At 38.1% G+C, this 21,837-nt stretch overlaps 1 protein-coding gene across 2 annotated transcripts in view; it reads right to left on the reverse strand.

The window, feature by feature from the left end:
- Positions 1–263: 263 nt before the first annotated feature.
- PPP3R1 (protein phosphatase 3 regulatory subunit B, alpha) overlaps positions 264–21,837 on the reverse strand; it is a 38,814-nt gene continuing 17,240 nt past the window's right edge. The window contains exons 1-6 of one of the 2 annotated variants that reach the window (XM_071582089.1): positions 16,217–16,237; positions 14,039–14,078; positions 6,227–6,403; positions 4,719–4,778; positions 3,771–3,955; positions 264–2,427 (exon numbers count right to left, since the gene is read on the reverse strand). In XM_071582089.1, coding sequence (XP_071438190.1) covers positions 2,380–2,427; positions 3,771–3,955; positions 4,719–4,778; positions 6,227–6,403; positions 14,039–14,051 — 483 coding nt within the window. In that variant the 5' untranslated portion in view covers positions 14,052–14,078; positions 16,217–16,237 and the 3' untranslated portion in view covers positions 264–2,379. Of the gene's footprint in view, positions 2,428–3,770; positions 3,956–4,718; positions 4,779–6,226; positions 6,404–14,038; positions 14,079–16,216; positions 16,238–21,837 lie in introns of those variants that run through there. The other variant, XM_071582088.1, reaches the window with a different exon arrangement.

A 21,837-nucleotide genomic window follows, 5' to 3' on the forward strand; every position in this document is an offset into this window, starting at 1 on the left:
TACCAAAAGGATTTCAATCTATTTTATCCAGTTTGGACACCTGGCAAAGAGAACTATGTGCCTTTAAACAAAACCCAACACGTAAGCAGTCTTGAAACACTGAAACGAACTCTGGAATTGTTCAGTGGACTGTGCACCCTGTACAGTTTTTCAGTACATCTTCATAATGGAAGAGCAGACAAAAACAAGTTTTCTTCAGATCAGGGTGCAGAGCTGCTTTAAGGTGAACAGGAAAGGTTGTGTAAGTACCGAAGCACCTCAGGCAAGGTTCAAATATTTTATTTTGTATTCATATAGTATGAAGGTTCTTATAGTTCCCACAACATATGATGTAGCATGCAGAGGAAAAACTAAACATTCAACATAAATCATTTTTCCCCACACAAACTAAAAAAAAACACCTCATCCCTCCCCTTCCAGTCCCCTTAAGGAAATAACATTAGCACTAATTTCTATAATGCCAGCCAAGATATGCACAAGCAAGAGAAGTTGAAAGCATTTGCTAAAATGTTTGTAACAAATACTTATGTACAAAAAATTCACAAAAGACTAGTTCCCCCTTGAAGCAGAGCACATGGCAGTTGACACTGGAACAGATACAACCACTGGCTGGGATTATAAACCACGTACTGATCCAGAGGAAGAAAAAAGTTACATGTAGTGGAGGTTTTTGTTTTGAACATTAACATTTACCAAAGTTTGGCAACATTATCTTTTAAATTATGCAAATTATGTAAACAAGAGGAACATTTCAAATCGATCTACATGCAAAACTTCATGTCATGCAAGGACACCAAGCACCTGGATTTCTCTCTCACAGACAGAGCCCATGATGTGCAGCACTCAGTTGAAGGAACAGCTATGGCAGACAGGTGCTCGACTGAAGAGGTTCAGACAACCTGCACTTTCCACTGCTCATTATAAAACAATTTTTTTTTAATAGAAAAACTACTATACAGGAAAGATGTACTGTCCTAAAAAATCTAGCAAATGTTTTTCTTCCAGCCAATAGTACCACTGCAGAAAAGGGAAGGGATGATATAAAGTTGTAAAACATGGCTCGCTACTTTTATATCACACAAATATATCAAGTTACCTTCCGTTACAAATTATGATATGGACAAATCTAGAAAAGAAAAAAATTCTCCAGGCAAAGGACTGGAGAATTGCAAGAGGTATAAATTTAGATAGTGTGAAGTTTTCCTCCTCTATGGCATAGGTTAACAAGATTTCCCCCCTGTATGAATCCTATATACATATATATATAAAATATTACCAGTTATTTATGCTACCTGTAGTATTTTTTAAATGCAGGGGGGAAACTATAATGGTTGAAACAACAGAATTTAAATGGCAAGAACATTTTATAACCTAAGTCCTGTATACAATAAGTGGATGGGAATCCTGCACAGTTATATTGATCCTAATTTCATTTAAGCTAAGCACAAGAGAAAATCGTGAATGCATCTAACACCTTGAGCAGCTGTATCTAAACTGAACCCAGAGCAGCAGATGTGTCCTGGCTTCAGGACAGCTGTAACTGCTCCCAATCCCTGGGTGACGGGACCTAAGGGCCATCAAAGCATTCCGCAGTCACTATGCACACGAGGACTAGTTCTTGGCAGTAGCATTAAACTATATTCTCATATTAAGTAGAACTGTACTAAGTTATTTAGCAAAGAGACACAGTCCCTGGTAATATATTAACAGGTATAAATAAACTTAGTCTCCTGTGTTACAAAAAAAAAAAAGTACTTAAGGTGATTTCATAAGAAGCAATGCTTTGTCAGCCAGTCAATATATAGAAACATCTGAACAGTCACAGGAAAAGGAAAAGAGTTGACCTAACACCCAGTTAAAATTTTACATTCTTCTACTATATATATAAAACTGTGTGAAATAAAAGTAAGGATGTATATCAATATATTGAACTGTTAATATTCTGCTTGGCACTTTGTACTCTAGTTTTGTTTCTGAATCAAGTATATTAAATTAAAGCCCACCTAGCTACTACATATAGAAAGCTACATATATATCTATATATAAATACACACACACATATATATATATAGATAGATATTTCCTTGTTATAAAAGATGAAGAAAAATAAATTAAAAAGCCAACCCCTTCCCTTTCTCCGCCACACTGATATGCTCTTTCCATCTTTGCTGTCCTTCAGACTTTAAAGTGCTACACTGAGTTATTGAGAGAATAAAAGTTCAATAACACTTAGTTGGCTTCATGAGGCTCATGTTGGAAAATGTGGCTTCACAGAGAAAAATACTTCCATTTAAATACACAGAGAGCATTGCTGGACGTCTGGAGCAGATCTTCAGAGATGGAGAAGAAAGCAAAAGTGTTGGGTGGTGCCCTACAGAGTCACACGTCTACGACCATCTTTTTGTGGATATCTAGGCCTCCTACAACCTGGGAGAAAAATAAGATTCAGAAAGATGAGAATTGAAAGTTAGAAAGGTACAAGGGACACTAGATGCATTCAAGTCAATCATAACGACAGCACTTCCCTGGCCCCTCCACACTGATCTACATTTCACAAGTACTGTGAGGGACAGAAACGATGTATGAACCAAGGTAGTTCAATATTAGTACAATTTACACACTCCACGGCCTGAAAACCTGGGTAAATGAAACCATTTTGGCATTCCTCCCCTTCTCATATACTGACCTTGCATTATTTTTCTGCATGTTAAATGAAATGCTCAATTGATTTCTAAAACACCCTGTAAAGCTGTGCACTTGTCCATGAGAAGCAAAGAGCCTTAGGAACAGCAGGATTTCTGACAGAACTGCACACAGCCAGAAAGGAATTACCAGTGTTCAAAGGTGTGTGACTAATCATACAGAGGAAAGGTGCCACGTCAGAGGAACTTCTTACAATGCGTGAGCAAAATTCAAAAGCCAAATGGTATCTTCCAAATGGAACAAAGGAAAAAATATTTTTGCAGACAGACAGCACAAGATTAGGAGAAGGCAAAATGCAAGAGGATAAGAGGTTGTAGAAGTGAAAAATGTCTAGTCAGGAGGTCAGCAACAACTGATGAAATTATAAGAAAGAATGAGGAAAATCCAACAGCAGCACAAGACAGGAAGCCTGGGCAGAAGCCCAGGGACAAAAGAAAAGCCAACATCACTTGATGGATGGCTGGAACCCAAGAGCCCAGTGCAAGAAATGAACAGGTCATGCAGGTGTTTGCAAGCTGGGACTGAGCTTGTGCAGATGACCACATGCTTTACACGATGTCACAAAAATAACTAAACTTAAAAAACCTCAAACATGCAAACAATAGAATCCTTCTGCTGTAATAGCTGGGGGGGGATGGCAGATTTCCCCCTCCTTTTTTTTTTTAAGGACTCCCATTCATTACGAACAAGTTATGTTTGGACTGAAGTTGTAAATTCAAAGAGTAGGCAAAAAAAAGCAATTCCCAAACTGTGTTACCAGGTTCATGTTCATTAATACACCATTTAAAATTAATGTGTAACACTCATTATTGCCATTTTCAAATGTTCAAGTTTCAAAGTGCCATTTATTTATTTTTTACAAAGAATTTATGGCAACTTGTCAAATATACCACCCGGGTGAAAACCAACCATTTCAAGTCTCAAGTGCTACATTCAAGCATTCAGCTCAGTACTAACCCCAAAATTTTTAAAATACACCTTTCAACTGTTTGCCCTTTTCCCAGAGCAGCACTTTGAGGGGTTTTTCTCCCTGTCAATGACACAAGTTTTCTTCAGAAGTTACTTACAGCGCAGAATTCTTCAAAGGATATTCTTCCATCACCATCCTTATCTGCATTAATTATGGTTTTATCTACAATTTGCTGTAACTGAGTGTCTTTGAGATTGTTCCCAACCATCATCTTCAGCACCTGGAAGAGCTCTCCGTTTGAGATATAGCCATCTTTGTCCATATCATAAATGCGAAAAGCGACTGCAGAAATAAAATAAAATAAATATAAAACATTCAGGAACATATGTATTCAGAAAAGAACAATATACTCACTTTAGAAATATCAACTGAAATTGTTTTAAGCACCAGCAGTAAAAGAATTCTATAAACACCAAACAGGAAAATCTCCACAACCACAAGTAAAGCACCCAAGCCAGCAGCTCATTGGCAATGAGAAAAAATTACAACCTTCCAGGAAACAGATGAATCAAAATCCCACCTGGTTACTTTGTTGCAAAAAATTTGGCATCAAGACGGAATTTATTTTAAACATTTCAGTCTTAAATAATTGTAAACTATATCCATGACTGAGCCTATCCTTTTTCCCACTCCAAAAGTTTGGATCTTGAGTTGTCGTTCTGAAAGACCAATTTAATGCTTTTCTACTGTAAGTAGCAAAACATTGAATATTCTTCTTAGGCTCCACAGAGCAAAGCATGTGGTTCACAAAACCTGTGTAGCAAGTGTTCTTAAATAATAATAAAAAACTAATTGTATTTTTAAACAAACAGGAAGCAACTGAAGTTCTTCAGAAGGCAACATCCTCCAGCCTTGCCAGCCGAAGAGAGTGCTGGCAAATCTTCATACAAATAAATGACAAAGTGTGTAAAAAGATTACAGTCTCCCTTCATGATTTCCCATTCTTTATAAGAACCTGGATTTGCTGATTTCTCAATCTTAGCTAACAAAAGTGTATCTTCTGAGAATCAAAACATTTTTGTTAAGGAGAAATCAAAATACTTACACCTCAACTTCTGTTCTTTATCTCCTTTGACACTGAACTGGGAGACTCCTTCTATAAATTCTAAATAATGCAAGAAAAACATGTATAAAAATGTATTATTTAATAAATCAAGGAAAAAAACATTCAGAAATTTTTAGAAATTGTAAAAAGAACCTAAATTCCCATAATATCTTTTAAATACTGCCTACTTGGTGACATCTAAGTGTCCACTATTTTGATATTTGAATATTCTTTAGTGGGAACTACCCCAAACCCAGTACTGTGCTCACTGAACAGACCTGGTCACCCCAGGATTTAAGTAATTTTGTTGCTGGACTTTCCCACAAGAACCTGACAGAAAACCCTGAGATCTCTACTAAACCTACTCCATTGGGGATTTCTAATTGCACAGCTCCTCTCAACACTGGTTTCTCAACTAAAAGAATTACATTATAAAATTGAAAACTGCTCTAAAAGAAATAGCTAAGAAAAATATTTTTCTCCAGGAAATAGGGAAAAAAGAAAATTGATTTTGACAACTCCCTGCTCCCTCCCAAGAAGAGCAGCTCTTGATGATTGTATTAATCACAGCTCAATGTCACAGACAATAAAGCATCATCTTTCATCACTGCCTATTTTTTCACAAGGGGATTTTGAATAGTTCCATACAACAATTACTGCTTTTGATCAAAACTCAACATTCCAGTTAGTTAATCCCTATAGAAATTTGAGGGGTATTGTAAAGGTTAGCAGCTCTTGTATGTTAATATTTCATTTAAAATTTAACCTGTCACTATAAATGAGATCAAAGAATTTTCTCCAACTAAAAAAACCTTGAGAAATTTACCTTTTCCAGTCATATGCAACAAGAAATATCAAGTATTACCTTGAACAGAAATTACACTTCTAAGGGTCAGAGACTGTTTTAACATAAATTAGAATGAACATTATAACCTCCTGGCCCTTTTTAATCATAAATATTTCAAGTAAGTCTAAAATGTTGAGCAACGTACTAAATCAAAACTTTTGGGTTTTTTTCACTTTAAGTGTTTTAAGATCCACCTAAAAAGAATCTTCTAAAAGAAGTATCAACAGCAAAGTCTAGGCCCCTTTCTATTTTCTAAATTCTCCAACTAAGAACAGATTTCATTTGGATAAGTACAACTAATGCACAGACACACCACTCACACAGCTCACCCCACTTTTTCCAGTCTCTCCTCAGATAGCATCACAATTAAGAGTCTGAACTGATGCACTTCAAGAGATATTTAATGAGTAGTCCTAAATCAGCATGCCCTTGAAAGCTGTTACTAAACAATCTGCTCTTTTAAGCATTTCCTTCAGGAGTGCCTTAATGCACCAGAGAAACTAGTTTTACTGGTATTTAGTTTCACTAGGAATTAGCACCTTATTTTGATTACTAAGTTTTCTTCACCCCTTCTTTCTCAGCTGAAGAAGGATTTGAATATTTTGATGCTTCAGGAGTTCTGCTGAAGTGCCACCACCTGTCACAGAGCACTGTGCCTTACCTTTGAAGTCCACTTCTCCGTTGCCATCCGTGTCAAATATATCTATTACTCGCTGTACTAACGGGTTCTGTTGCAACTCGGGTAAAGACATGAACTCTTCCACGCTCAGAGAACCAGAGTTGTCCAAATCGAGCTTCTTAAATCTCTTTCCTAGTCGTTTGATCTCATCAGCATCAACTGAAATGAAAAACAACCCCATACTTATGCTCAGAAAGGCTTCAGTAAACCCTCTACAGTTAAACACAATACACAGTTCACTGCTTTCCTACAAGATTTCCTTCTACTTTATTACAACTATGAAACACTCTTATGGAAAGCTGTAAAGATAACATGAAATTCTGCAGACAAACCCAAGCCTTTTCACTTTTTTTTAAATAAGCCTTACCTTTTTTCCTCCCTGCACCAGCCATAATACAGTTAGCCCTGTGACTCACTGAACACCACGTGCTGACACAACATTTTGAAGGATTGAGGATGCTTAGCGAGTTCTTAGTCAGACACCTCTTACAAATACAAAGAAATTAAAGAAGAGAATGAGTGTTCTTTGAAAGGGGTACCATTACCTTTACACTAGACTAACATAAGATGTTAGAAAGACAATTTTATTTAACTTATTAGCAAACTCAATGCTTCTTCAGCACAGTCAATGTGAGATCTCCTGGGATATGTGCCAAATTGAGCAGGTTAACACAGTCTCACTGTTGACCAGTTGACTCATCTACTGAAAACATCCCTCTGACAGACCTAAGATAATTTTTTCTCTCCAGCTCAAACAAACAGGCACACCTGAAGCCATGACCTGCATATAGGTATTTTTTTGGGCCCAGAAATTAAAGTAGATTCAGGTTATGCAGCAGCACCTCTTCATCTATCCTCTTCAAATTATAGAGAATCTTAATTCAAGCATATACACAAGTACCCTGTTTTACATGCCTGATTTTGCCAGGGATGAACTAAATTTTTGAATCCATAAAAACAACTAAAAGCAATCTTGTACTTTGCTACAGCTAAAAAACTTGAATTTTTTTCCCTGTAACAAGCTGAAAATATTTTATCAGTTGCTTGATTTACATAAGCTCAAGTTAGTTCATAGGCTGCTCACCATGTGTGGCTATGAAGGAGGAACTGAGGTTCTTAGGAAGCCCCAGGAAGAGACCAGCACAGCAAACCACAGCGAACACACCTTACAGAATCCAAGGTTGGCCAACATCCTCAACCAATTTTATCCTTCACTCCTCAGTATTTCTTAGCTCCATGTAGTGGTTTTGCTCCACTAGTAACAGAAATTGTATTACCTTCTGCAAGGCACATACACACCACTGATCCACTATACATTAACACCTTCTTAGGCTTCTGCATAAAACCAGACAGCTCTGAGTCTTTCCAATACATAAGGTCAGACAACATGCTGAGCTGGATGTTTGGGAACTGCAGTCAGTTCAAGGACCTGATCCTCTACCAAAGCAGTAACAAACTTCATATAAATTCCTTGATATCCTTCTCTAAAAACCGAGACACAAATGCAGAGATCCTCACAACTGCACTAGTGCAGAATGAAAGGCAGACTGCATGCCAAGTCCAGAAGCACAAGATGATTTTCTGTCAAGACTTATTTCACCTGAATAGTATATTCTGACATCCTGCAGTCAGTCAATCTTGGTTGCTGCTTGCAACTGCAGAGGGCAAAAAAAGGTCAATAATCCCAGAACAATCTTCCCTTTGCTGTGCCAGCAAGTGACAGATCTGATTCTGCCTCTGGGGCTATAAAAGTAAGACTAAACATCATCTGCCTTCCTCATTTTCCAGTCTGCAGCGTGGTATTTCACTTCATCAGCCTCTCAACTGCAGTGACACATCCCATTTACCCCCAGTTTGTGCAGAAGCCTGGAACATGACTGAAGGGCTGCCCTGAGCAGCACAACACTGCAGGGGCAAGAGCACATTGCTCAGCCACCCAGGAACCCTCCGGATCACATGGAAGGAGCCGGAGCAACATATGGTAACCTGCACAGAGAACATCATCAGGACACCAACAGAAGACAATATTAAAAAGGAACGGCAAAGCAGAGCTCCACTGGGAATTCTAGGAGTTCCAACAGCACAAAATGCTTCTTGTCACCAATACACTGAAAACATTTGCCAACTTTTGCTTCTCTCCACAGAAACTCCTTTGTTTCCATTCTTCCTGAAACTCTTAATACTAAATGCAGTCAGTCAGTCTTGGCAATGGTAGGCACTATACACCCTCACTCCCAGTCCTGCCACTGGACAGTTACTGGACCCACCCCGGTTTAATGCAAAGCCAGCACCTTGTCAAGCTGTGAACATGGGAACCATTTTTACTGCAAGCTCTACTCCAGGCTTGTAACTCACCTAGGAAAAGTTGATATCCTAAAAAAATCCTCACAACACAAACATTTGAAAAAGCACAACAACATTAAGGGTGGCTTGTCATATGTATTACATATGTAAACACATTTTCCAACGTATAATGAGTGTATGAATAAACATAATTTGTATCTCTATTGCTTCACTTTAAAACAACTTAAACAGCAAATTGAAAGTAGCCTCTATGATGTATAATGCACTGTCATCCTCCTTCCAGGTCAGTGAAATCTCACTTCTAATATTAATAGAAGGACTAATCTTTCCAGTTCAGTCAGTGCTAAAGCCTATTAAGCAACCTGAAATACTTCATAGTTCTTCAGTTTCACAAAGTCACAATAGAGAAAAATGACAGAAGCATTAGCACAGCCATATCTCTTCTCCCTTGCCACAAAACCCAATGAGTTAATGAACTGCAAGTTCTGAAACATTTCTAACTTATACTGAAAAAAACCCTAAACATCAAAACACAGCAAAGACATTTTTACAAATCAGGATGTAAAGAAGCAGCTGCCTGAGCCAGGGCTGCAGACCAGCAGTCATTGGATAGCACCATTTTCTCACAACTCAGAAGCAGCATTAAAGCAAGTCTTACTTCCCAACTCCAGTTCCATTTCCTGGTTTGGGAGCTCAAGTCCATGCTATTTTTCCTCACAAACATATGAACAAAGACTGGAACTGAGACCCAGAGTTCTGTCAGTGCTCTGCTGTGAAGTGGAGCTGATTACCACATACACAAACCACTCAAACACTGCAACAGTTTAAACTGGCACGAGCTGGCACACAAGACAGACAAGACCAACTCTGCCACAGCAGAGAGACAAGATCTCCCACACAAGATGTGCTAAGAAAACAAACCATTGTCAGAAAGGTATTTTATCTGGAGCTAATGGAGCTTTAGCAGGACCTACCAACAGGAATTAAAAAGCAGAACATTTTATTGGACATTCAGAAACTGATCCATCACACACAATGATAACAACCAATGCTACCCTGCAATCTCTGCCAACATCTGCTGGGCACAAGAACCACTCCTGGGTTAACCTGCTTAGCATTTGCAATTAGCCAGATACTTAAATTTACAAACCAGAAACGCTTAAGAGCAGATAAAACACCAATTTACTTTGTTGTTTTAAAGACTGTAGTCACAGCAGCCAAGATTATGGATGATAAAGATAAGAATCAGATGAGGGGGAAGGCAAAGAGGTTGGAGAGGCATGTAAGAATATTTCTTAAGAACATTTAATGTTTTGCTGAATTAACAAAGCAACAGCTGCCTAAATTAGGAAAGCAAAGAGTTCTGATACTTGGAAAATGTTAATTACTCTTTCTCCACATATACACACATCCAATTTCACAGCTCATACCAGTTCAATGGCAATACACAGCCCAGGTACAGACATTTCACAGCAGTTTCTACTAGAATTGGCATTACAAATTTCTCATTCCAAACCTTGAAATGTTCAAGCAAAGAGTTTGCCTGCACTGGAGATTTAAGAGGTTCTGTTCTTGAGGAGGGGGATGGAAAACAAGGCAAAGAACAGTACTGAAAAAAATTAGTATCTCTGCCAAAAGCTGACCAAAGAGTAAACTCTTCCAATGTTTTGTTTCTGGCAAATGACACACCACGGATGACAGTACTTGGAGGAGGAAATAATGAAAAAGCAAATTACAGGAATAGGAAAATTTTCTTTAATAGTTCACGAGCATAAAAACTTGTGTTCATAATGAACATATATGGATAAACATCTGAAGAACAGTGTTTCATAACTGACTGCGTAAGAATTTCATATCAGAATTTAATTATTTTCCTTAAATATATTGCAAACACCTCACCTACTGTTAAACTGTTTCCACAAGCTGAATTTTAAAAAGCTTCTACACTTGAAAAAAATTGTATTTCAGTAGCATCTTTGTCTTCATAAAACAGCTTAAAGAAATGAAAGAATATGAATATAAAATAAGGGATAAATGCATTACAGTTCAATATGACCTAAATTTGCATAGTTTCTGTCTACTCTTCCTTCAAATCAGAATCTTCATTTCTGCTGACTCCCTCTGCTTAGGCTGAATTTACCTAAAAACTACATAGGTTTTCTGTGGTTTAGGGTTTGTTTCTTTATTCTCCTTTGGATTTTTAAAGGAAAAACAGCCTACATTTATGTATAACATCAGATTTCAGTAATATCCACTTCATTTCTTGTTGAGATTACCTCCCAGAATGTGCATATACAACAGTCCCCATCTATGAGGGATGTGTCTCTTTTTCCAAGACCTCTTTTTCCATGGTATTTATTAACAGACTTGCTTAAAATTCCACATAGCTCTCACTGAAGAACAGAGCACTGAATTAAATGTTCAGTGTCTGAACAAAACACGAGTTTCCTTCTCCTCAGAAGGCTCCTTACAGAGAACCCAGTGCCCACACAAACACCCTCCAGCTCTGCTGGAAATGCCTGGGATAGCTCAAATCCAGGGAAGGTTTCTCAGCTGGAAGGACTGATGGTGGCAGTAGCAGACAGAATTTTACAAGACAAGTTCAGGAGATGGGGACAGAGATGAAAACATTAGGAAATCTAAGGGAGTTCTTCTTTAAAAGGCCTTGCTAGTAGCTCCGTTGAAACATCAAATTCTTTGCTGTTTTAAAACACACAAAATTATTTCTGTTTATTTGCTAATCAATTTTGAGTTTCCTTCACCTTGTAAAATTAACAAAAGGTGAGTAGGTTAAATAGTTCTGATGTTAAGGAATTTTTGTTAGAGAACTATCAGTACTTTAAAAAGATTCCTCTTTCATCCAAGTATTAAAATTCTAGAGCCAACACCTGCTTTGTATCTTGAATTCATTTGCATACATCTACAAATGTGATGAATCAGGATAAAAATGCAAGGACTCCAATTCTTTCAAGAAACTACATGCAAATGCTCTGCCCAGCTCCCATTTTAGTGCAGGACCTTCAGCCTCGAGTTGTTCACTTTCTAGTATGTTGATCCACACTTCTTCCTCCAACACAACAGCAGAAGATGATCTGTTATGCTTTAAAATAATTCTGTTCCAAATTGCTATGCACGTAACTGATGCTCAGAGAAGATTCTGAGAACTATTCAAGTGCAACTCAAAAAGCTTCATTAAAAGCCTGTTTCAGTGTGCCCTATGTTGAAAAATGTAATCTCAGAAAAAAATGATAATTTTTCTAGTTAACTTAAAGGTACATAGCCAGGTTTCTATTAATGTGAGAGTCAAAAGTAAAGAATGCATTAAAAATCAAAGAATCACTGAACGGTTTGGGTTGGAAGGGACCTCAAAGATGATCAAGTTCCAACGCCCCTGCCAAGGGTAGGGACACGTCCCACTATCCCAGGTTGCTCAGAGCCCCATCTAGCCTGGCCTTGAACACTTCCAGCCATAAAAATACAGATCTCTGAAATCTATGACATTCAGTGATGCTTTAACAGCAGAATTGCTGCATCCATTGCTGCAAAGTACACAACACACACAGAGGCATCTGCAAAGGGTACAGACCGAAGAAAAGCTGCACATCTCTCAGCAAAGAGGTGCTGAGCACTTCTGAAATCTCAGTGCCAACCTTTAAAAAGTTGATTTTTCGGATACTCTTAAAATACTGGCTCAAAGTTTTAACTAACAAAAAACAGACCAAAGTGCGGTCACAGAGAGCCCAATTTCCACATATTTTTCAAACATGAGATCATTATAAACAAGAAAATTGCTAAGGTATTAGGGAAAATATTTCTGTAAATAAAACATGTTCTGAAGTTCCTTTTAAATGTTTCCAGGTTAATTTTTCCTCAGAAGAATGGATTGCAGAGATCTCAAAATAAAACAGACCTTCAGCAAAGCTCTCACCTCTATCTACAGTCTCATCTGATTCACGAATATAACATTTCAGAGTAGCAACCAAGTCAGCCATTTCAGTCTTGGAGATCAGATTTCAAAAAGATGACGCCCTTGAGAACACATTCAACCACTTGTCTTGTATATGCTTACACACAGCTGGCCTAATCCTTTTCATGACTTCAGATGGGTCAATTACAATTGCCTAAGTTAGAAAAGGGATACTGGTCTCCTTATACTAAAAATCAAAACACTATAAAATAGTGTATATACTAAAAACACTATACTATAATTTTTACTCTACTACAAAATGGGTTTCTCCACATTGCTATGATAAAATTTTCTTGTGGATCATTTGACATCAGATTTTCACCATGTGAAACAGCACCAGGTCTTCAGTTTGTCCCTAAGGAAACTCTGTCCAATGGAGCAGTAATGTAAGAGGGATATACACGGCTCAGGAAAACACTACTGAAGTCTTCATCAAATATGAAAGTCCCACCACATACCCATATTTAACAAAATATACTGAGAGCCTATCACAGCCATACACTGCTGTGGATAAAGATTCTCTTGTGTTTACAAACTGATGACTCAAATTATAATCCAGTGGATTTGTGTATGAGGCATAGAAGACTTGCAAATTACTACCTAAAGCCTCATTTCTCTGAAAAAATGTATTTAGAGAAAGATTCCTCCATAATTTTTTATTTTGTGTTATGGTTTGAAGTCAGTTGACTAGCACTGTGAAAGCAATCAAGGGAACAGTCCCTATCCTGAAGAATCACCCCATTTAAAAAAAAAGATCCAATTAACCCAAGATGAAGAATTTTATTATATGGTCCAATAAGATACATACAGGGGTCTATACAGGTTTTAGGGCTGAAGAAAATTATTCAAGGGGAAAAACAGCTAAGAATAGGTGCCCTTAGCATAACTCCACAGGGACATTTCACAAGACAGCCCTTTCTTCAGTCAGCCTTAGGCAAGAAATACTTTGTTATTTTTACAGGGTAGACTAACCCTGTGAGATGGAGCAATGAACTTTAATCTCACGTGGCTAAAAGCAAGTAACACCAAGTGGCTTCTCAGCTGCCTGGCTGCAAGCACACACAGGGAAAAAAGTGCTTTTTCAGTCTCAACCTCTCTATCCTCCGAGGGCACAAAGCCAGTCTGGGCAATACACAATACACCTCACTCCTAACACAGCACAGAGTGCACCGTGAGCTGCTCTACATCTCCAAGGACCTGGCACAGGAACTGATGGAAAAGCCCCACCATTGAATTATCACTTACAACACTTCACCCCCACAGACAAGAAAACTATCCTAAGTTTATTTCATATTCTAATGGGGAAACACCAACCACCTCCAAACTTCAAGTGATTTTTATTTTAAAGATGGCCTGATTTTTGAGTTTACAATTGAACAGCAAACGCTAGGTTATTTCCAAAGGTCATCTTTAACCCTTCAATTTTACTCTTTCGGTTATATATAAACTAAATAGCATATATGAAAGTTTTACATCTCTACTTCCATCTAATATTACAATGTAGCAATTAAAAACAAACTTACAGTGCGAGCACATTTCCAAGGGGTAGCTTGCCTCATTTCCCTGAAACACAACGAGAAAGAAAGAACAAAGTTGCAATTATTCCCAAATTAGCTGTGAGGAACTCTTTACAGTTTCAGCACTGTAAGAATCCCAGACAATACAAGTGACATTGATCTTTAAAAATACGTATTTTAGACCAAACAACCAAGGACAGTGTTTTATTTGGCTAGATCTATATTACCAAAACATACAAAGAAATATGAAACCATTGAGAACTACCACCACTGAGAATTCCCATGAAAATGTCAGTTCACACGATTATGCCAAGAACTTCAATCCCATTTTCTAAACTCGAAAAACCCCAAACTCACTATTTATATATTGACCAAATGCTACTTTTCCAGTTAAAAATATTTAATTTCAAAACTTCACAAAACCTGCTTTACCATTTTATTTCATACACAGAAACAGACATGTCCTTACGAATTCCGATGACAAATCTTACTCAGTTACCATAAGAAAATGCAGTATATTTTCTCCCCTGAGCCACAGGCCCCTACCCCCAAAGAGGATTCATACAGGAAGAATGAAGCAAAAGAAGTGTCTTACATTACCAGAAATTCAGACATAACAGCTTTACAGTATTTTAATATATTAAATACTTTTGCAATGTACTACATAAATACGTTCCTGTTTTGTAGCTGAATGGAAAATCAAACTAAGATTTTTAATTTTTGCTACACTACAACACAGTGATAGCACAAAAAAATTAAACATTTGAGGGTATCAACACTTTGGATTGGTACACACTGAAATCAACATGAATTACTGACACATGAACGCCAAAACACTCTCACCGCTGGTATTTTCCCCCAAATGCCTCACTTTGAGCCAGAGAAGATCACAATACACAGATGCTTAATGACTTGTTTGAAACCATTAGCAAAGAAGCAACCACATAACTGTAGAGATTCATAACCATTTCCAAGACAAAGTTTTTTAAGGGAGCGTTTTACACAAGAGAACAAAACATGTTTCAGATGAGTCTAAGACACGTTCTATTCAGCAGTGATTCTCTCACGGTGTGGAGTGTGAGGCATTCCACAGCTCAGCACTCGCTCATCAAAATAACACAAAATTGAACAGAAATACAGAGATTACTTGACAGAAGCAGAAAAAAAAAGGAAGAACTACATTTAGCTTGGAGGCATGAGACTGCATTTCCTAATTAGGTAAGAAAGGGGCAGAACAAACATCTTGTGAATCTAAACATGTCTGAGAGGAGAAGTGTTGCTGAGGGGGGTGGTGTTTGCATTTTTTACCTTCAGAACACTTTTACTTTGCTTATCCCCCATAATCCACAAGTTCATACATCTGCTTTTTAAGTAGAGCAGCAAAAGATACAGCCTTAACTTCTTCCCCAGTGTCTACTTAGAGCAAGGCAAAGTAGAACAGCAACACAGATGAGGACCAACATTCAGAGGCATGACTGGGATATTCTGCAGAGACACTTATTACATCATGGCAGGGAATCCAGGACAACAGTGCCACATGGAAAATCTGGGATGGAACCCAAACAAAGCCTTAGAAAAAACAGCAAAGACCAAAACAGGCAACAAAAGGTGAGTGTGTGTCTATGAATATAAAAGGGTAGGGGATTTAAAATGGAGAAAAGCAGAATTTTGAAACAGGAAGAAACAGGAACCAGGATCCAGCTAGGCTGCTCAAGACACGAGGTCATGAAGAGGCAAGAAAAACACCAGACTGGAAGGCTGCAAATCAAAGGAGAAAGTTGAATTAAAACCAGCGCATTTATGCACATCCACGCAAATAAACAATCATAATCACATTAGAAGCCCGTTCTGGGCATTTACATCCTTGTTCAGGTGTTGGGAGAAAGTTAATTTCTAATAAACAATCATTCTGCCTAAAGAAACATAAAATGCTTCTGAAAACTGAGCAGGAAAAAACCAAAAAACTCAGGAATAATTTCTTTCAGTTCACAAACTGAGTAAATGTAATGTTTAAAAGGAGCCTTTACTATGCATCTAGATGCACATGCTAAGCCACAATCAAGTTAACTAAGTGGAATAGCCTAAAAAATACTTGGAGAACAAGAGAAAAAAGTGAAATAAATTTTAGCTTAGCTTTTCTGTGAAATAGTTACAGCTAAAAAAAAAAGTGTTAAGAATACTTACCTATCCAGGACTGGATCTTGGATATCTAAAAAAGTAGAAAAATCTAGTAAGTGACAAAGTAAAATTACACGATTCTTCAATATTTGCCACATAGTATTTAAATAACGTATTTTAAAAAGTAGTTACCTGCTACTGATGTGATGATTTTCATTTTGACAGGAGGATCCAAAAGTCTAGTAAGATGCAAAAAGGTGTTGGTTGCAGGGGTTTTTTAGAAACTTTTGAGCTACTCATGCCAAGATTCCTGCTGTGACCTGGACAAACACAAAGGTGCTACTCTATACCAAAGCCTTGATCTTCAGAGATGAAGATGAATGGTTTGGTCTTGGAAGCAGGAATTTTTCGTTGTATTCAGAGAAGCAGAACAAGAAGATGACTCGTGCCCAAATACAAACAGTCTGTGTACACACTCAGAGACAGAAGATAAGCCCTGAAACACAAGCACTAAGGAGGCTGAGGACTTTGCTGCTTAAGAAAAAAGAATTGTTTAAGAATAAGGTATAGTAAGTAAAATGAAAGGTGAGAGCTATATCCACATTAATGTGTTATGGAAAAAGCAGGGAGGGAAGTACAGCTATGAGACTTCATAAAGCATCAAAAGAGCCCTTTAAGAAAAGGGAAAGAAACCAGGTATACATTTTCATCTGTACAGTTTTGATGCAAAGAATTACCCAAGCTTAACACCAGGAGGAGGCAGCATTCTAAAGACCACTGAAAAATGTTCCTTGTGATTAGACCCACTTTTGACAGTTACTGCAAAGCATAACCACAATTATACACCTTATTCAGTAAAATAACACTGCACTGAAACTTTATTGAATAGTTTTAGGATAACGATACTCATTCATATATAAAACAAGAGCCACTGTAAAATCTCCAAATCTGCCATTTCACTTCTGATAAAGCAGTTGATTCATACACACGTAGAGTAACAAGGTTCTGATACAACTCATAAGACTGTCAGTTTTAAAACCTCATTAAAATATTAGTGTTTCATACCAGATATATTCCGTATACCTCACATAAAGTGAGATTATTCTCTCATATACACTGTATCCTGCTTATACAGCCACAAAATCAGGACTTGTAACTACAGATAAACACAGCTTAAGGAACAGGCCAGAATCTACTAACAGAGGGCTGACCCAATTCTGAACACTGCAGAAATACCAGTTTCATACAGAGAAGTCGTAACATGTCACTTAAGTAGTTCTCAAGTCTACATGATATGTAATGTGTCCCTTTAAGAACAAAAGAGTTCTTTACAATTTTCCTCTAACTACTCTTTTCACCTTTCAGCAGCTGTGACTTTTTACTGATTAAAGATAGCCTCTTAATAGACTTTAGTCTTTATTTCTTCTGCAGTTTATCCTCAAAAAATGTGTTTCTTGATTTTTCTTTCTCTGGCAGCTATTTCCCATACAAATCACTCTCTCCTTATGATCAGTTTTGTACATGCTCCTCCAAAGTACCAGAGTTAAGGGCAATTATCTTGACACGTTTCCTCTTAGGGAAAGACACTATCTGTGGATACAAAATAAAAAAGGGAATTAGTAATTGGCAAAATTAGCAACAGAATCTCAATTCTTAGCTGAAGCTGCTTATACAGCTTGCACACAGTAAGAGAGGACACTGCAAAGCAGTTCTTCAGCACACATCAATTAAAACACTTTCTAGGTCTGTTTGATTGCATATTACTTTTCTGCATGATGCATATCTTTTGGTAAATAGTTCAGGGACTTAAATTACAGTGTCAGGCTTCAATTAGTTTTCTGCTTTTATGTGTTTGAATGGCAGCAAGCCACAATGTCACCTTAGGACTAATCTCAAATTCAGTTCTCCAGAGGTGATGTGTGAGTGACTACAAATGAAAATTAACTCCTGGACAGTTTAAAAAGTTGGATTGTTTCAAAGATTCTGTTTGTTTCCATGGCCAGATAATGAATTAACTCACCAAGAGGCAAGAGTGGTCTCTAATCTGTTCAGTGCACGTACAGTAGTTGGCCAAGGTTTACTTTCTGCAGCAACACACAAAGCAGAGTAATAAGCGCATCCATGTAATTGGCCTTAAACATGCAAACTGCCTTGTGCATCTGGCTGTTACACCTCTGCACCAGATGTTTGTGGGTTTGATGCAGAGTCACCTCATGGGGTGTTGGCAACACACTGTATGACATTGTGCCTTGTGCATCTGCTCCCACACCTTCTATGTTACTAATTATCTTTGCTCTCACAAGAAAGAAACTCCAGCGCTTAAGTGAAGCCATGTCAGCTGGGGGCATTACAGCAAGGTAATAACTCAACTCTCAAGTTATACAAAAAGCTGTTTTCCATCATCCAATACTACACCTAGAAAAGAATAGAAGTGTTAAGAAGAAAGATGGAAGAAGATGGTAGTCAGCATTTAAGAAGAGCCTCCACATAAGGCCCTTTTCCCTGTTCCACAAACACACAAAATGCTTCTCTATCTTTTCTCATTCTTTTCCATACCACCAAAATCAATGATCGATGAAAATTACCTGTTGCAGAGAATTCTTCTTCTTCCTCCTTGTCTTCCTTCCAGATCATTTTCCATGTACTCCCATTTTCACAAAGCTTTAACAATGAGGAACTGCCAGCTTGGTGAAGAGAAGCTCTGTTTGCTTTTGTTGGCTTGGTTTTGGTTTGGTTTTTGGTTTTTTTTTAAATGATCATTGTTTAATGGGTTATTAGAGCTTTGGCTTTCAGAGGTTGGCACTGTATTCTTCATCAACAAACAGCAGGCAAGTTGGCAAACTAAAAAGGATGGTACATGTTATCGAGGCTCTAAAACATTTCTGCATGAACAGAACATGCCATGGAGGTGCATCCAGAGACAATCCAGTGGTTTAAAACAAAATTCACATGAAGCCCAGGAGGCATGAAGCCAATTTAATACTAGAATTTCTGAATTAAATGTTGGTCACAAAAATATGCAAGATCTCACCTACTGTAATTTATACATTTCATATGTGACTTACCAGAGCAACTAAAGCCTAAAAGGAGTTTACCAGAGCACAGATGAAAGACAAACCTCAAGTTTCTGTAGACACCACAATATGGTTTAAAACAAGAAAAGCAGGAATAAGGTTTGAGTGGAAAGTACAAGCGTGGAAAGTACAAGCAAGAAAAACACTTTCATCTACTCCATTCAAACACAGTAAGAATTCACTCATACCGGGCCTTTTTTTGTGAAATTTTATCAGAAGAAGTAAAAAAACAAAGTACTCAATAGGGAGAAGTTGTGTCAGCCCAAGAGGAGTCTGTGAATCAAGAAAAATGTCACCAATTACCTTCCAGTGTATTTAACAGGAATATCCAATTTATACACCGCAAAAGGAAACTTGTAATGATAATGTCCTAGGTAAGATCGTTAGGGAATTTGGCATTTGTGTTTGACTTGGAGTAATTAAGTCACCTTTATGATTTTCATTGCAGACACCAAACTAAGTTCTGCTTAGGACTGGGGTATCCCACCAGTTACCCAAAACCAAGACTGGACTTACTTAAGAGCAGGTAATAGTGCAGAGTAACTGCCAAAAGTTAGAAAACAACAGGTAAAACAACTTGAGACTTCCGTATTGTTTATGCAAAGCAACTACTAAGTACCCACTTTGCATAGAAATATCCCAGGCACAGAGAGAGCAACTCCCCCAAATACTTCCTCCTTGGAATTAGCAGCTCTCCAGCACAAGATTTCTACTCAAATACAGAGAAAATAAATCCACCTCTGATGTTCTTATGATCATACTAATGTTGAGTTAAAATATTGTGATGCAAAAGAATTAAGTGAAGCCAAGAAATGAGAAGGCATTAGAAGACCAGTGGAAGTTCAAGCAACTTTAGAGACAGTTTCAGTGCTGACCCCAAATTCTCAGCCTAGTTTCTAAGATCATGACCTGAAAAAGGAATTAAAGAAATACAAAAAATGCCTGATAACCACCTCACATTCAGTAAGTTCCAAAATTAAATATCTCCCAGCAGCTTGCTGTACTACACTTGCCATTCTTACATTATATTTCCAGGTCACCAACAAATCCCTTCATCCTGAAGGGACAGTATGACAGCAGTTTAAGATGCAAAACTTTAAAGCTGAATCCAGCTGAGATGACAATTTATTGAGCCTTCACAACTACACAATTTTCACCACTTCAGCTCTGCTTATACTCCACTCACTGCTGCAACCAAAGCAGTGGAAGAGCCCCATGACATTTCACAGCCATTACCTATTGGTCCAAAACCCAATAGTTTGTGGCACTGGACAGTCAAATCTGGGCACTTTGTTACCCTTTGGCATGAACATCCAGTTGCAGACACATGCAACAGAAGGAAATAAACAGGAAACAAATGAGCAAGGAATTCTTACAGGTTATCCAGAAAAGTAAGAGATTAAAGAAAAGTCAGTAAATAAGGAAAGAAAGGACAAGGAAATAAAACAGAGAGGCAGCAGTAATTGTACCAGGTAAGTAACACAGACCACAAGTACAACAGTAAAGGACTCAGGCATTATTTTAGTACTTAAGAGTTGTGCTCCTCTGCACTTCCCTGAGTAAGGACTACCATTAAAATCACTAATTTGTATTATTAAAACTACTCCAACAGCTGAAACTGCCATCATGGATCAAATTCACAGAATGGCGCCGGTCATGAAAGAAATAGAGAGTATGGTCTTTACCAAATAAATCTTGCAATGGTTTGTTTGCAAAAGAATGAACAGTACTTTTATGGAAGAGTATCCATCATTTGTTTCTTTAATCTACCAACAACAAGGTGCATAAGGAGAAATGAATTTTATTTGTTTTCTCATGGACCTCTGAAGGCAAGATATAGATACAAAAGCAAACTATGAAATTTATGTATTGACCTTAAATCTTGCTATTTAGATTATCTTGGGTGCAATGACACAGCACATGCAGGAGAGCCAGGGGACTCAGGCCCAGTCAGGTTCATGACAGGCAGGTCCTGCTTGACCAGCCTCACCTCTTTCTATGGCAAGATGACTCACCTTGTGGATGAGGGAAAGGCAGTGGGTGTTGTTAACCTGGACTTCAGTCAAAGCCTTTGACACTCTTTCCTGTATCAGTCTCTTGGAAGAACCCTCTGCTCATGGCTCGGACAGGTGCACTGTTTGCTGGGCAAAAAACTGGCTGGATGGCTGAGGCCAGGGAGTGGTGAGGAATAGAGTTACATCCAGCTGGAGGTTGGTCACCAGTGATGTTTCCCAGGGATCAGTTTTGGGGCAGGTATTGTTTAATATCTTTATCAATGATCCAGATGAAGAGATGGAATGCACCCTCAGCTTGCAGACCACACTGAGCTGGGTGAGACTGTTGATCTCCTGGAGGGTATGAAGGCACTGTAGAGGGATCTGGACATGCTGGAGCAATGGGCTGAGGCCAGTGGCATGCGGTTCAACAAGGCAAAGTGCCAGGTGTGTCCTGCACTTGGGTCACAACAAGTCCACACAGTGCTACAGGCTGGGGGCAGTGGCCAAGAAGTGGCCCAGTAGGAAAGGACCTGGGGGGCTGGTCAACAGTGGCTGAACTTGAGGCAAGGTGTGCCCAGGTGGCTAAGAAAGCCAATGGCATCCAGAAATAGTGTGG

The sequence above is a fragment of the Pithys albifrons genome, chromosome 2 (assembly GCF_047495875.1).
Source record: "Pithys albifrons albifrons isolate INPA30051 chromosome 2, PitAlb_v1, whole genome shotgun sequence".
NCBI classification, from domain to species: Eukaryota; Metazoa; Chordata; class Aves; order Passeriformes; family Thamnophilidae; genus Pithys; species Pithys albifrons.